This window comes from Mustela nivalis, assembly GCF_964662115.1.
Source record: "Mustela nivalis genome assembly, chromosome: 11".
Taxonomy (NCBI): Eukaryota; Metazoa; Chordata; class Mammalia; order Carnivora; family Mustelidae; genus Mustela; species Mustela nivalis.
Window position 1 is genome coordinate 12,782,925 of NC_139030.1, and position 14,168 is coordinate 12,797,092.

At 49.3% G+C, this 14,168-nt stretch overlaps 2 protein-coding genes and 1 long non-coding RNA gene across 10 annotated transcripts in view; 1 reads left to right on the top strand and 2 right to left on the bottom strand.

Annotated features, from left to right (window-relative positions):
- Window positions 1–659: 659 nt before the first annotated feature.
- Window positions 660–4,777, bottom strand: LOC309843904. Its single transcript, XR_014300408.1, has 2 exons — window positions 4,205–4,777; window positions 660–1,312 (listed from the first exon to the last, which is right to left on the bottom strand). It is a non-coding gene; the product is annotated as an uncharacterized lncRNA (long non-coding RNA).
- Window positions 4,778–6,305: 1,528 nt separating this feature from the next.
- On the bottom strand, window positions 6,306–12,330 carry DBI (diazepam binding inhibitor, acyl-CoA binding protein). Its single transcript, XM_082689858.1, has 4 exons — window positions 11,970–12,330; window positions 10,800–10,917; window positions 8,034–8,096; window positions 6,306–6,604 (listed from the first exon to the last, which is right to left on the bottom strand). Exons 1-4 carry the CDS (start codon window positions 11,976–11,978, stop codon window positions 6,531–6,533), a joined length of 264 nt encoding a protein of 87 aa, XP_082545984.1. The 5' UTR covers window positions 11,979–12,330; the 3' UTR covers window positions 6,306–6,530.
- Window positions 12,156–14,168, top strand: part of LOC309843905 (UPF0538 protein C2orf76 homolog) — a 57,145-nt gene continuing 55,132 nt past the window's right edge. For 2 of the 8 annotated variants that reach the window (XM_082689849.1, XM_082689857.1), the window contains exon 1: window positions 12,156–12,243. The gene's annotated coding sequence lies outside the window, so the exon portion shown is untranslated. Of the gene's footprint in view, window positions 12,343–12,463; window positions 12,487–12,528; window positions 12,585–14,168 lie in introns of those variants that run through there. The other 6 variants (XM_082689851.1, XM_082689853.1, XM_082689854.1 and 3 more) reach the window with 6 other exon arrangements.

The following is a 14,168-nucleotide window of genomic DNA, read 5'->3' on the forward strand; positions in this document are numbered from 1 at the left end:
ACCCACCAGGCTGGTCAACTCAGGAGAAAGAGTTAAGGATACTATTTTATACTCTTTCTGTTGAAAATGACATGAAGTCAATTCATGTCAGTAGGAAAAAGGAAGGTATGACTCACATTTCTGAAAAGCTCAGGAATAGATCTGGTATCTCGTACAGCTGAACACAGAACCCAGATGATAGTGCAGGGTTTTATATTTCTTTCTACCTATCCTTTGCCCTTGCTTCTGTTTGAATATTAACTTCATTCTATGCTATGGTAAATAACTTCTTCCATGCTGCTGGGAAATGTGGCAGCAAGCAGCTCAAGCTTATAATGTCCCTACAACTAGGGAACCCCAAGGATGGGTGAACCTTCCACCGAGGCCTGGCCAATCAAGGTGCTCCAAGCTCCTGGCCATGGGATTGGCTCCGTCATGACCAGATAGCCCAAACAATCCTTTTTCCCTAGAATTTTCATGCAGGATCCTAAGGAAATGTATCCCTCTGATATTCTAGGGTTCTGATGGGCTAATTCCTCAGGAATAGGGGAGCAGAAATACTTCCTTAAAAGAATGGATGATGGCCCAAGTTCACATGAGCACAAAAGATACACAATTTAAGATTGGAGAAGTATCTGGGCAACTTTAGCCCAAACCTCTCAAACCTTAAAATCCTAAAAAAAGATTAATTCATTTTTTATTTAAACTTTTTTGTTGACTAATAATAGCTATCATGTATTAATTTTCTTTTGTGTATTAGGCATTTATTCAATCCTATTTTATACACACAAAAAAATCTCAGGCTCTGGGAAGATAAGAAACTTGCTCAAGTTCACGAAGAACGAAAGTGGTCATGCCGTGATTCAAATTAAAATCTATCTGCAAAGCCATGCTCTTTCCACCCCAGTGTATCACCTGATGAACTAACTGGCAGTGTTCCTTAGAGCCACACTTGGGCAAAACTGTGCTAATCATCTCTCCAAACCCCCTCCCACTCCCTCCCCACAACTTTGCAATTCCCCTCTCTTCTGGCCCCTCTCCTACTTGATGGTGATGTTCTGGGGTTGGTGTGCGATTTCTCGATGTGGTCACCTTGGTAGCAACCTGAGCTCTCGCTTGTTCATGACCTCCTTCAAAACCTCTAATCCCATGCTTTTATGGCCCCGGTTCTCCAACACAGAGGAACCTAATCAAGTTGTCACAGGAGAGTCCTCCAGGTCATGGAATCACATTTGTACTTGACAAGACTTTCAGGGTCTTCTAAAGAAGGGCTGCTGGTGGAAGGGACCAGCCCATGGACAGCCACACAGGAGTCGGCAGTCACGTGAGTTTCCTGCAACAAATCCCATTAATTGGGTAAATTAAAACAAGAGATCTTTATTATCCCACAATTCTGGATGCCAGAAATTCAAGTTTAAATACTGAAGGTTCAGTACTTCTGGGGATCCTGAAGGAGATTCTGTTCTGTGCCCTTCTCTTAGCTTCTGGTGTTGCTGGCAACCCTTGGCATTCTTTGGCTTATGGCTGCTTCATTCCAACCTCTGCCCTCATGTCCACATGGCCTTTTCCTCTGTGCATCTGCGTCTCAAATTTCTCCCTGCTCCCTCTTAAAAGGAGAACAGTCATTGGTTTATGGCCCATCCCACAGCCAGGATGATCTTATCTCGAGATTGTTTTTTCCCCCCAAGGGCAAGAATGTCTTTATTGAAATAAGATACTAGGAAATGTTAAAATGTTAAAAGGCATAGGGCTCTTCCAGTACCTGGCTACTGTGCTACCATAGCTGGTGGGTCCAAGTGGCCGAGATAGCCCAGGGTCAGCAGCCGGTGTCAAGGGCCCGAGAGGTTACCCCTCCCTGCAAGTGCTACGGTCTGTGTTTGGTATCTCACCGATTTCCCTGGAAAGGCTTTATGGGGCTTTATAGCTCCTAAAAAAGGAAAATATTTACAGTCTAGAATTATGTTCATTCATTACTCAGAAAAAATCATGCACATAAGAAAAAGCTGTTGGTTGACCAATTCCTGGTCTTCCAAGTGTTGAATTATATCCAAGGCAGGGGGGATTGGTTCTCTGGATGAATACAGACAGGGGATCCCAGGGCACTTCTGTTATCCTGTGGTTTGTGGTCTACATCTTTCAGGGCAAAGACGGTGTCTGAATTATCTTTAAATCCTAGGTTCCTGAAAGAGCTTTGCTTAATTAGTGGTCTGTTCTTAGCTTCTCCGTGTTCTTTTGAAAGAGATGTCATGTACCATCACACAAATAAATGAGAGGAAACTTTCCGATATCTTCCTTGGGAGCTCCCAAGGGCAAGAGGTATTGTCTTGCCTTGACCCAGGCCCCTAGGGCACAGCTTCCCTAAAGCCCACCTCTGCTGGTTATTTTTTTTGGCCCATCCTCAACAACAGACAACTGTAATTTAATTTTAAACACCTTTAATCATCTGGCTACTTTAAACCACCCCCTCACAACTTCCCAGCCTGGCTCCCATCAAGCCAGCCATTTCTGGGTCCTTCAGTTTCCCCTCTTCTGGCTTTCCTTCTTATCTACACTAGTCAATGACCCCATTTTACTGATGAAGAAACTGAAGCTTACAGAGGTGACCTAACTTGCCCCATGTCTGTGTAACTCGGGCAGTGGCTGAGCCAAGTCCCCTAGTGGCCCCTGCTTCTCAGGACTTTGGCTCTTGGAATTACTCTTGTGTGGGGAGAACATTCTGGAATGACCCAAATTTACTTCCATGGTTGACTTCCCACCTAGTGGAGCATGGCCAAGGTAGGGAGCAGCACTTTGTGACTCGGGCCAGGACATGTCTGAATGGTGGGGAAGAAAGTCTCGAAGGTGAGGATGCACAGTAGGGAAGGCCCCTGGGCTGCTAGGAAGTTGTGTTTGCTGGGCATTGTGGGAGGCTCTTTACCCATTTTATCAGTCCATTTTCTAGCTGGAGAAAATATGGCTTCCAAGAAGATCCATGATCTAGCACCCAAGAGACTGCAGTGGGATACATAGGGAAGTTTGTCACCAAAGGCAGACTGAAGGTAAGAAATACCACAGGGGTGCTGGGGATGCCTCACAGGGGAGAGGGTGAGGTCGGGTGCCCTGCCCTGATCACCCCTGCCGATCTCATTTGTTCCCAAATGACAGCTTGTGAACCATTCCTGGGCTGTATGTGCATTTCCTAAGGAGCCATTGGAGTGGGCATGGTCCCAGAAGCCACTGGTGACATGTTGTCAGAACAGCATAGCTTGTGGGACACCTGGGTGGCTCAGTTGGCTTCAGCTTAGGCCATGATCCCAGAGTCCTGGGATTGAGCCCCGTGTCAGGCTCCTTGCTTGGCAGAGCGTCTGCTTCTCCCTCTGCCTGACGCTCTCCCTGCTTGTGCCTTCTCTCTCTGTCAAGTAAATAAATAAAGTTTTTTTTTTTAAAAAATAAAAAAGCAAGAAAACTGCAGCTTGTTACTTTTGGAGAAACCGGTACCACTACTTTATAGTGTGTGTGTTGGGGGGGCGGGGCATGCTCCCAAACCTGGAAGAACCTCAGAATCACCTGAGATTCTTGAAAAATTATGGCTAGGAAAAGAAAAGAAAAGAAAAGAAAAGGAAAGAAAAGAAAAGAAAAGAAAAGAAAAGAAAAGAAAAGAAAAGAAAAGAAAAGAAAAGAAAAGAAAAAGTATGGCTCATTGGGGGCCCCTTTTCAGCCTGGGGGATATGATCTGCATCCCTAAGCTGCTCCTCAGGAAGACTCGCACAGTAGGTGGGGGACTTCTCAGCACCTTCTGCCAGCCCAGTGGGGCAAGGGTCACCCCTGTCATCGGATGGACAGGGGCAACGCAAAGCTGAGCGGCAGCTGGTGGTCCTGAGAGAGAATGAGACAGAAGGGGACAAGCAGGGCCTTCCTGGATAGAGCCCTGGGTTTGGATCCCTCACCTCACCTGAACCTTAATCCCCTCATCTGAATAATGGGTCCAGGCATTTCCATCACCCAGCACTGAGGTGTAGCCCCCACTTCAAAGCACTGCGGGGTTAAATCCTCCAACCGAAGTGATGAGCCTGTGTAGGAGGCTCACCCCACAGGTTCTCAGGAAGTGACAGCTGGTAACTGGAGGCCACGCCAGCTGTGGGCTGATGGGCCTTTCCACACCCATGGTGGTTCTCTCCTGTCTCATCCACACCTGCATCTGGGGGAGAACCACAGAGTAATCCTAACACAGTCTGAGTGCACTTACCCTCGGATGGCCAGGCTGTACTATTTTAATCAGGGCTTCTCTGGGCTGAGGCAGGTTCTCCAATCCTGGCCCACAGCTGGGCAACAACATGGAGCCTGAGCACACATCTGCCTGGCTCTGGCCTCCTTTCACGGACAGGCTCCAGTACCGGACAGGCTCTTCTGCCCACACCCCCACTGGTGTGGCCACAGGGAGCGATCATTTGCTTCTGGGCTGGGTTTTGACTTGGATGGCCATTGCAAGGGATGTTGCCAAGGGACAAGGGTTGGTTGAAAACTGGTGGGAGAAAAATTCCTGACGCAGGGTCACGCACCGGGCACCCCCCTGGAGTTTCCCACACCATTTTCTATTTCACACTGACTGCTGCCCTCCAGGGTAAGCGAGCAGAGGCCTGACCCTGGAGCCAGTCTGTCTGGATGAGAACCACACCCGGGACTCATGTAAGGGGCTTTCTTCTTTGATTTACCCCTGAAGCGGCCAAGAACTGATCAAAGGAGAGAAGGCAGGTATGGGTAGAGTTGAGTGGCTCTGGCTCCCTAGTGCCTCCCTTTAGGCTCAGAGATGCCTGGGAGTTCCGTGCCTTGGCAGGCTGGGTACCGTGGAGCCAGGTGTGGGATGGGGGCTGGGGGGAGAGCAGAACAGAGAGAATGGAAGGACTCCTGTCTCATAGGCCCTCAGTCACCGTAGTGCCCAGGGAAAGCTAACTCCCATGTAAATGACATTGTTGCTCAAGAAGTCACTTCACTCAGGTCAGAGGTCTAGGTTTTGAACCTTGGCCCCAGTGGGAGCACTCCCCCCACCTCCATCTATACCTGAGCTTCTGGGGTTCGTTTTCCATGCACAGGCTGGGCTGGCACGGGACCATCACCATTCTCATCACCAGGATGCCGACAGGCCCACAGTCTGAATGCCTCTGACTGTGTCTACTTCCCAGCAGCCGCCTAGTCCCTTCATTGACAAATTCTGTACTTTCCAACTTGGTTATCAAGGTTTCTATTGGTGCTACCTCATGCTGAAGGTATGCTGCCCTCCCTGATGTTCTGGCTTCTCCTGTTCCAGCACAGGGCACACCTTTTTCTTTTTTTTAATTTGAGAGAGAGAGACAGCAAGAGAGGGAACTAAAGCAGGGGGAGCAGGAGAGAGAGAAACAGGCTTCCCGCTGAGCAGGGAGCCCGATGCGGGGCTCGATCCCAGGACTCTGGGATCATGATCTGAGCCGAAGGCAGCTGCCCAACAACTGAGCCACCCAGTTGCACCCAGGGCACACCTTTGAGGCTACCTTGTGTGCCACCAGTATCTGAGCCAGGGGGATGAACGCCAGCTCTTAGGTTATATACCAGCTGAGTGGCCTTGAGCAAGTCAACGAAACTCACCTTCCTGTTCTGCTGGCTGAACCAGGCCTAAGCCCAGGGCATGGGCTTTGGAGGGAATAGACAGCTGTCTGGCTTTAAGAGGCTTCTCCCTTGACCCCTTTCAGCCTCAGTATCTGGCAAGGAGGGCCTGCCAGCTATCTTTTTTTCTTTCTTACTTTTCAAAAACCTACAACACCCAGGGTCAAGCTCTAGCCTTTCTTCTCTGTAACCTTCACCCCTTGCCTCCTGGGTCCTGATTTCCTGTCTCCTTGCTGAGCACCGACATCCCCACTCGGTTTTACCTGCTCAGCTGCACGTGGGCCTGGGACCCTGCACATGCCCCGTGGCAGCTGAACATTTCATTCCTGACTGGGGCTTCTTGCCTTGCTCCTTCACTCTGGAACCAGGGACGGGAGGGACTTCAGACAAACCTCAAATACCTGTCAACTCCACTTTCCCTGGAGCTTGAGGCCAGCAATGTCCCCTGCAGAGGGCTGGCAGTCCCTGCGGCCTGAAATCTCAGCCAGCCCACCCGGTCAGTGTGGCTGGAAGGGGGAGGAAGGAGGACATAGGAAAGGCTGTTTTTGTAATCATTTTCCTCACCACCAGGGGCGTTTTGCCTGCCTTGCACCCCAGTGGAGTAGAGGAGGGTAAGCTCCAAGGCTTCCAAACAAAATCTTCAGAAAAAGGAAGTGAGGAAGAGCACTCAGAACAGAGTAAACTGTTTCAAGAACCCAGATTACCAAAGATTTAAAGTAACAAATGCACTTTTAATAGGTCTATGGATAAAAACTACTCAGCGCAGGTCAGGAACCCAGGGCAGCCCCTACTTCTGTTGGAGCCATGCCCTGCATGGTCTTTGGGTCTGAGGTTAACAGGCTATTTGCATTATTTCATGTGATCCACAGTATTAGAAAAACAAGGCATTAGATCAGTTTTGATGAAATGCACTGCTGGCAGCTGAATCCGGTCCATTATATTCCGTATTTTTTCTTTAGTTCTTCTACTTTGTTGATGTAAGCTTTCATGGCGTCTTCCTTGGAAGTCCCTGGAAGCAATCAACAGGATTATCTGTCACAGAGGCAGCACGGTAGAAGAGCAGCAGCCTGAAAGCCCTAGATAGCCCCAGTTTCATGCTTAGAGGCTCAGTTTCTCACCTAGAAAGTGGGGTTTCTCTTACCTGCACCTCACAGGCAGTGGCCAGGATTCCCCTTGAAATACTGAAGGAGCTTGGCCCATAGTAACTGCTCCCTGAAGTGCTGAACCCCTAATGTGTATGCAGCTGTCCTGAGGCCCGTCATTGGCCTGCTGGCCATGTAGGAAAGGCAGGATGCTCCAGACACATCAGAAAGCCTGTCCATGGGAAGCCACAGTGACTCTCCTGGCCCTGCTTCCTTGGACTCTCATGGCTGGCTCTGCCCTATCAGGCGTCTCTCTGTGGGGCTCTTCTCTGGTGGAGCTGCTATGTTGGCAGAGAGAAAGCAAAGCCAGGCACCCTCTTCTCCCCAGAAAGGAGCTGTGGGAAAAGTCTTAAGAACTCTGAGCAAAAGCGGCTGGGCCCTGGAGGGGAACGAGGCAGCTCTCTGCCTTCATGCTGCCATCCAAAGGACACAGACCATACCCCTCAGAGGCAGTGAACCCCGGGTTCCTGGACGCTGTGGTAAGGGAGAGACGCTGGGAATCAGGGTGTTTTCTGAAACACTGCAGAGTGCCTGGGCACTGGTATACGAATGGCCAGGGACAACGGGCAGTCAGCCGGGCATTCCTGCTCCTGTTTCTTGCAAATCCTAGGAGTGTATTTCTTGTATGCTGGCCTTTTCTGAATCTGAGGGTTTTTCACTCACAGGAAGACAGAGGGCTCATTCAGAAGCTAGCTAGGCAAGAACACAAAAGCTGGCGGGCCCTTCAGTGCCAACTTGTGGGTCTTGCTGCTGCAGGTGGCACGCGATGAAGTCGGAGCTGGGATACTTCCTGCCTGCTGTTGCTTAGCATAGAAAAGCTCCATTCACGGGGCCTACGATGTGCCAGCAGCTTGCCACGCATTAGCTCATTCCTTTCCTTTATGTGCCTTTCTGGCTGGAAGGGAGCTGGGGAGAGCTGCTTGGGCTAGGGGATTGCTGCCTGCCCTTTTGAGGAAGAGAAGGGTGTGAGGAGGAAACGACCCCTTCTTGTGAAGGTGTGGGCCATGAAACCACTCCAGGTCAAATATTCACACCCCCCACCCCTAGTCTGGTCTCCAGCTCCTCCCCTCCAGAAGACACGACTGCTCAGAGACAGTGCTCTTGAAGAAGGCATAATACATAGGTATTAGGAAAGAAAGTAGGTGGCCCAGTTTTTTTCCATTTTGACCAGGCCAGGCTGATTTCAAGCAGGTGCCTCACCCACTCTGTTTTCTTGCCTCACCCCTTTCACTCCATAATGAACAGTATTTTGTTACTGGACTTCACAGACTAGGGACAATGATTATGAACAATTACCTTTCAGCTGATTCCAGGCATCCCACTTGGCCTTGCCTTTGAGATCCAACAGCCCAGGCCGTTCTAAAACAGGGGAAGGAAAGACATTAGATCTGCTTCAAGTTCTAATGGAGAACGTCATGGACTCTCTTGTCCTGAACTCATCTTTCATTTCCCTGGTTCCTTCCAGGCTCTGCTATGGAGTTAAATGGGTCTAGCATAGTGAGTTCTGCCTTTAGAAACCCAGATGTACAGGGGCACCTGGGTGGCTCAAGCCCTCTGCCTCTGGCTCGGGTCATGATCCTGGGGTCCTGGGATCGAGCCCCACATCAGGCTCTCTACTCAGCGGGGAGCCTACTTCCCCCCATCTCTCTCGCTGCCTGCCTCTCTGCCTACTTGTGATCTCTGTCAAATTAATAAATAAAAAAACCTTAAAAAGAGAAAAAAAGAAACCCAGATGTACAGAAATCCAAACTTTTTTTTAAAGATTTTATTTTATTTTTTATTTATTTGACAGAGAGAGAGAGAGAGAGAAGGGAGAGGGAGAAGCAGGTTCTCCGCTGAGCAGGAAGCCCAATGTGGGGCTCAACCCCAGGATCCTGAGATCATGACCTGAGCCAAAGACAGAAGCTTAACTGGCTGAGCCACCCAGGCAACCCCAGAAATCCAAACTTAAGATCTAGAGAAAACAGGAAGGAAATTGTTCTCATTACTGAGCAGTTATCTTAAAAGTTAAATAACTCCAGAATTCCTCCTTTTAAAAACCATACTTAAGAGTTTTTTGTTTTTTTAAAAAAACAAAACAAAAAAACAAGCACTACATCCATTCATATGGCTTAACATTCAAATGCTGTCAAGAAGAATACTACAGTTTCCCTCCTACCCTTGGTCTCAGTCATGCAATTTCTCTCCTTCATATTGTTGCTATTGGTTTTCTGGGCTCCTCTTTCTGTGAACAGTTTGTTCATATCCTTGCCCCATTTTTCTACCAAGTTGTTGGTCTAATTCTTGTTAATCTGTGTGTGTTTTTTTCCCCAAAGGCAAAGCATTCTTCAAGTCAGGCCATGATTTTGTGCTTCCAGACCTGTCATCAGCTGCACTTGAGAAATACATTGGTTGCTTCCCTGCTGACCTATTTTACTGCTACACTGAGAACAAAGGCAAGAGGAGCAATCCTGGTGCCCATGCCCTGGACCACTGTGCCTGAGACACCTCAAGTCTCCTCAGAGGCTTTCAGAGCAGCATTCCTGGAAATGCCGGCAGTCGTCACCTAGGAAGAACAAGCACACTCTCGTGTGCACACTCCCATAGCCCTTTTTGTGATGATGGACATGTACATTTGCACTAACTCAGGGCCACTGGCCACTTCTGGCCATTGAGAGGTGGCTTGTGTGATGGAGGACTGAGCTCTGGATTTTATTTAATTATTTTCAATTTAAAACTCAATGTGGCTAATAGTGACGATCTGTGGGACAGCGCAGCCCTAGATTGAACTGACACCTCCCTACTCAGGAAGTGACAGATTCCCAAGCCAGTCTACATACTCATGTAAAAGCAGGGCAGAGACCAGGGTCTGGGAAAATCCTGTTTGGCAGAAAAGCATGTCAGTCCCTCTGGTCACCCCCTCTTCCTCTTTCCTTTCCTGCCATGGGAGGATATAAGGTTTATAAATCCAGCGCAGAACTCACCTTTGCCCCAAGACTTCTCTCAGCTAAGCCCTTCCTGGGAACTTTGATTTGGCACTGCGCTGGGCACCATTTCCTGCTTCCAGATGGCTGGCAGCCACCTACCTGCTCTACTGCCCACCCCAAGCTCAGTGGAATTGGCCATGCTCATCCTCCTGAACAGAGGAGGGGGTGACCTCTTTCTGTGCAGCCATGGACACTGCTTCTGAGTCCCTGCCTAGATTGCATTGTGCTGTTGCCTCAGTACACATCCGAGTTTCAGGGACTCAGGGGCAGAATAAAAACAGTCCTAAGCCAGAAAGACTGTATCCAAAATACGGTAGTCTAAACTACTACCTCAAAGCTATACCAAGATTTTTTTCAACAGGGAAGAAACGGTTAGCAGGAACCGTTGTTAGCAAAAATGCTTCTGACCGGCCACAGGAAGCTAGCTGCTTCTCTGCCCCTGTTATCAGGCTTGGCCTGGCTGCCAAGGGCTCTGACTTTGGTTCTGCTGGTCTGGGGTGGAAGTAGTATGATTCAACAAAGCTACTACTGAGCTGAGAGCTTGGACTAAGTCTCTTCCAGGCTGGGGTCTCTGCTTCCAAAGATGGAAAATTTTAGTGATAACCAGTAAAGTACTTCCAAAAACTAGGATTTGAATTCTGCTACCTGAGCCACCAAGAACAGTGCAGGGTCTGTGAGCCCCATTCAGGGGCATGATCTTAGCCTGGTGGGGGTGGGACCCCCAGGAGCTATTACCATGTTCCATCTGAAGAGTAAGATTTTGGGTGGTTTTGACTGTGCAGTTCCCATAGATTAAGAGTTCCAGCACCCATCAAGGCTTCTGAGCCTGCCTTGATGAGTAGGGCCTTCCCAAGCTCATCTCAGCATACCTGTGCTTTTTCTTTTTTTTCCTGAAGATTTAACTTATTTATCTGACAGAGAGATAGAAAGACCCAGAGAACATAAGCGAGGGGAATGCCAGAGGGAGAGAGAGAAGCAGCAGGGAGCCTGACATGGGACTTGATCCCAGGACCCTTCTGGGATCAGAGGGTCCTGGGATCATGACCTGAGCTGAAGGCAGATGCTTAATTGACTGAGTGACCCAGGAGCCCCATACCTGTGTTTACGTCACCCACAGTTACTTGTTTGTAGTGGCCATAGATGAACAACATCTCATCATCTGTTGGCTTGGTCTTCAGGTGCTTAACGTCCTCGGCAGCTTTGTCAAACTCAGCCTAAACACGAGGGAAAGAGGCCTAAATAGAGCTCAGTAATGGGGAGACACAGGTTGGAAAAGCAGCACTCCTGGGATGCCTGGGAGGAAAAACAGTTTGTTTCCTCAGCTCCCCAACAGGCCAGCCAGAAAAAATTCAGCAAAACAAGGAGGGAAGCATAGGCGTTCACTGGTTCGATGGACAGCTACATACTGGACCCATCACCATACCAGGAGCCAGGTGCTGGAAACAGCGGTGAAGGAGGCATGCTGGGAGTGCCTGCAGTAGGCATACAAGTCACCAAAAAAGCGTGGTCAACAGCCTGACCATCCCTGGGTCAGGCCGGCGTCCCAGTAGAGTCGGGACTTGTGGATAGAGCCAGCGTGTTTGCAACCGGTGAGAGGGAGACAGGGTTTGAGTGCGGAGGTGTGGGCAGTAGTGTTTGTTGGACCCTCCACCCCCACCCGCCCTCTGGGACTGGCCATTCAGCACCGACCTCTATTTCAGTGTTCTGATTGGAGAGAGGTGAAAGGAGTCAGAGGTCATCCCACTTAGTTCAGTTTCCGCAAAGCGGCTACATTGGAAGGAGGGAAATGGCCTCTGGGTCACCTCCCCCCAAGCCATCCTCTTCCCGAATGTTGGACACTCAGCCCCTATGTCCCCTGACCTCTAAGTTGTCAGCGACGGCTTCCTCGCTTCCCCATTCTGCATGGCGTCCCTACTCCTGCCCTGACCTTCCGGATGGGGAGCCCGGTCTCTGCTTCTTCCATCCATGAAACCCTCTACCTGCCATCTTTCTACCTAGGACCCTAGCCTCTGTCCCCCACCCCCGTTCCCGCTTCATCGCGCAGTACACCCCACTTTCTAGCAGTTGCGGGTGGGTAGCAGTGTCCAAACCCTGAAGTTCCGCTCACAAGGCTCTGTGCAAAGAGTCAGAGCTGGGCACGAGTCCAGGAGGCACAGCGGGGCCGCAAAGGGAAAGACCCTGCGGAGTTCTGGCTGACAGATACCCCCCCCCCCCCAAGCCTGCAGCCTCGCCATACCTCTGCAGCCAGGAGAGGTACGCTTTATACCTGAGACATGCTGGAGGCGTCTGGAGAAAACCGGCGAGCCCGCGGAGGCGGCCAAGAGCAGGAAACAGTAGCACACGACTCGACTCGCAGCGCCTTTAGAGGCGCAGCCGCAGGCGGCTCCAACCCCTGCCAGGCCAGCGACGGGCAGCCAATCAAAAGCCAGCTCTAAGCTGCGGGGCGTGTCCAGCCGCTGCAGCTCCGCCAAACCCGCCCGAGCCCACGTGGGTTTGCTCGCACACGCGCAGTGAGAGACCGAAGGGGACGCCGGGTACAGGTGGGGCCCGCGGAGGGCAGGCGTGCCTGTGGGAGTCAGAGTTCGGCGGCTGTGGGGAGTGGACTGCAGCGGTAGAGGGGACGGGGCGGCGGCTAAAGAGTAGAGACTTCTAAATTTGTTCAGTCTTGTGTCTGGAGTGAGGAACCCGGAAGTTGCGCCTCAGGCGCAAGTAACTTCTCAGGCCTGGGGAGGACGAGTGGGCTCCGCCGGTCACGGGGTTCTAGAGGAGACCTTGCTGGTCCGGTCGGTGGACAGCCGCGCGGTGGTGGGATGCTGGACTGGTTCCCGGAAAAGCGAAGCCGAGGCCTCTTCTCTGAGCTTTTGGCCCGTTTTGTGACCTAGTAATCTTAAGTTTGCAGTCCTACACTGCGCATTTTATTGTGGTACATTTCCTCCACCTGGTGCATGAAAGGCAATGCCAGTGTCTTATTTGTCTTTTACAAACTTGCCCTGGACCCGGTACCCAGCAAATGTTTGTTTGTTATGTTCATTCATAAATGTTTACTGAACTCTTAGCTACCTAACTGGGACTAGTTTCGACATTGATACAGCAGAGTAGGAAACATAAATTCCTGCATTCCTGCTACTTATATTGGAGATAATAGTTAATAAAATAAGTAGAAACTTTGTTAGAGGGTTAGGGAGTTGGAAGTTTGCAGTTTTACATGGGAGGGGGAGGTTAACATTTGAGAAAGGCCCTCAGTGAGCGGAAGGAGCATTCCAGGTAGAAAACAAGTGTAAAGTTGTGAGCAGAGAGTGGAGGGAAAGAGTAGAAAGAAATGAGACTGTAGAGTTAAAGAAGTGTCAGACTGGCTAGATGATGCAGAGCTTGGCCTTTATAGGAACTATAGGGATTGGGACTTTTATTTTGAGATGGGAAACCAGAGGCTTTTAAGCAGAGGAGGGTGAGATCAAGGGAAGCACATCTGCAGAGTTGTAGAGGCTGATGCTCCTGGTGGGAACAGAAAGGAGCAGCACAGGTGATGGGCAGAATTTAAAGTTGATGAGAATTTTCTGGTGGTTACAAAGCTGGGTTTAAGTGAGGTTGATTTGTTGCTTGCTTGTTTGGAATATACTCCACTTTCCCCCAAAACAAACAAACAAACAAACAACAACAAAAAACCAAATTTCTACATGGTAGTTTTGTGAGCAAGTGAGTCCACAAAAGTTGGTTAATGGAACTGAAGTATTTAACTGGTAAGGATTGTGGGTCCCATGGAGCATGGTGCTAAGTGGTTTTCCTTGCTCCAGGGCCCACTCTAGGCCAGGTTTTGAAATAACTGAAGATGTGCTCTTCAGCCTGTGTCCTGCTTTCTTTCCTCATTCCTCAGGGACCCATTTTTTGTGATTTCCACTTAAGAAAATGCTGCCTTAAGGCCTCCATTTACTGTTTCCTAGGCAATTGGCACTTAGCTTTTAAAATAAAGAGATAACAAGCCAGCATCTGAGATTTAATTTTTTATAGTAAATTTTAGAGAATATTTGGGGGTCAATAAGTTGTATGAATTTTTAATTCTGTATTTCGATAGCATTGGAAAGGTAATTGCTCTTCATATCCCCAGAAAATGCAGCTCTTTTTCAGCTTTTTTAAAAAATGATTTTATTTCTTTATTTGATAGACAGAGATCACAAGTAGGCAGAGAGGCAGGCAGAGAGAGAGGAGGAAGCAGGTTCCCTGCTGAGCAGAGAGCCCAATACAGGCTTGATCCCAGGACTATGAGATAATGACCCAAGCGGAAGGCAGAGGCTTTAACCCACTGAATCACCTAGATGCCCCTCAGCTATATTTATATCCTTGCTAAAAACTAGCACACTTCATAATAATTTTACTTACAATCATTTTTATTTATTCTTCTGTCTGATTTTTCTCCCCTACATAAGCCAGGGAAAATAGGGATCATCTTGTATTGGTCTGCGCTTCTATC

Bases quoted from the DNA above. Each gene is read 5' to 3' on its own strand.
- DBI (XM_082689858.1), bottom strand. The intron at 8,097-10,799 runs GTATGGGGCTCC...CCCCTGTTTTAG, and splicing joins TGTGGGTGACGTAAACACAG to AACGGCCTGGGCTGTTGGAT. The intron at 6,605-8,033 runs GTAATTGTTCAT...GATTGCTTCCAG, and splicing joins TGCCTGGAATCAGCTGAAAG to GGACTTCCAAGGAAGACGCC.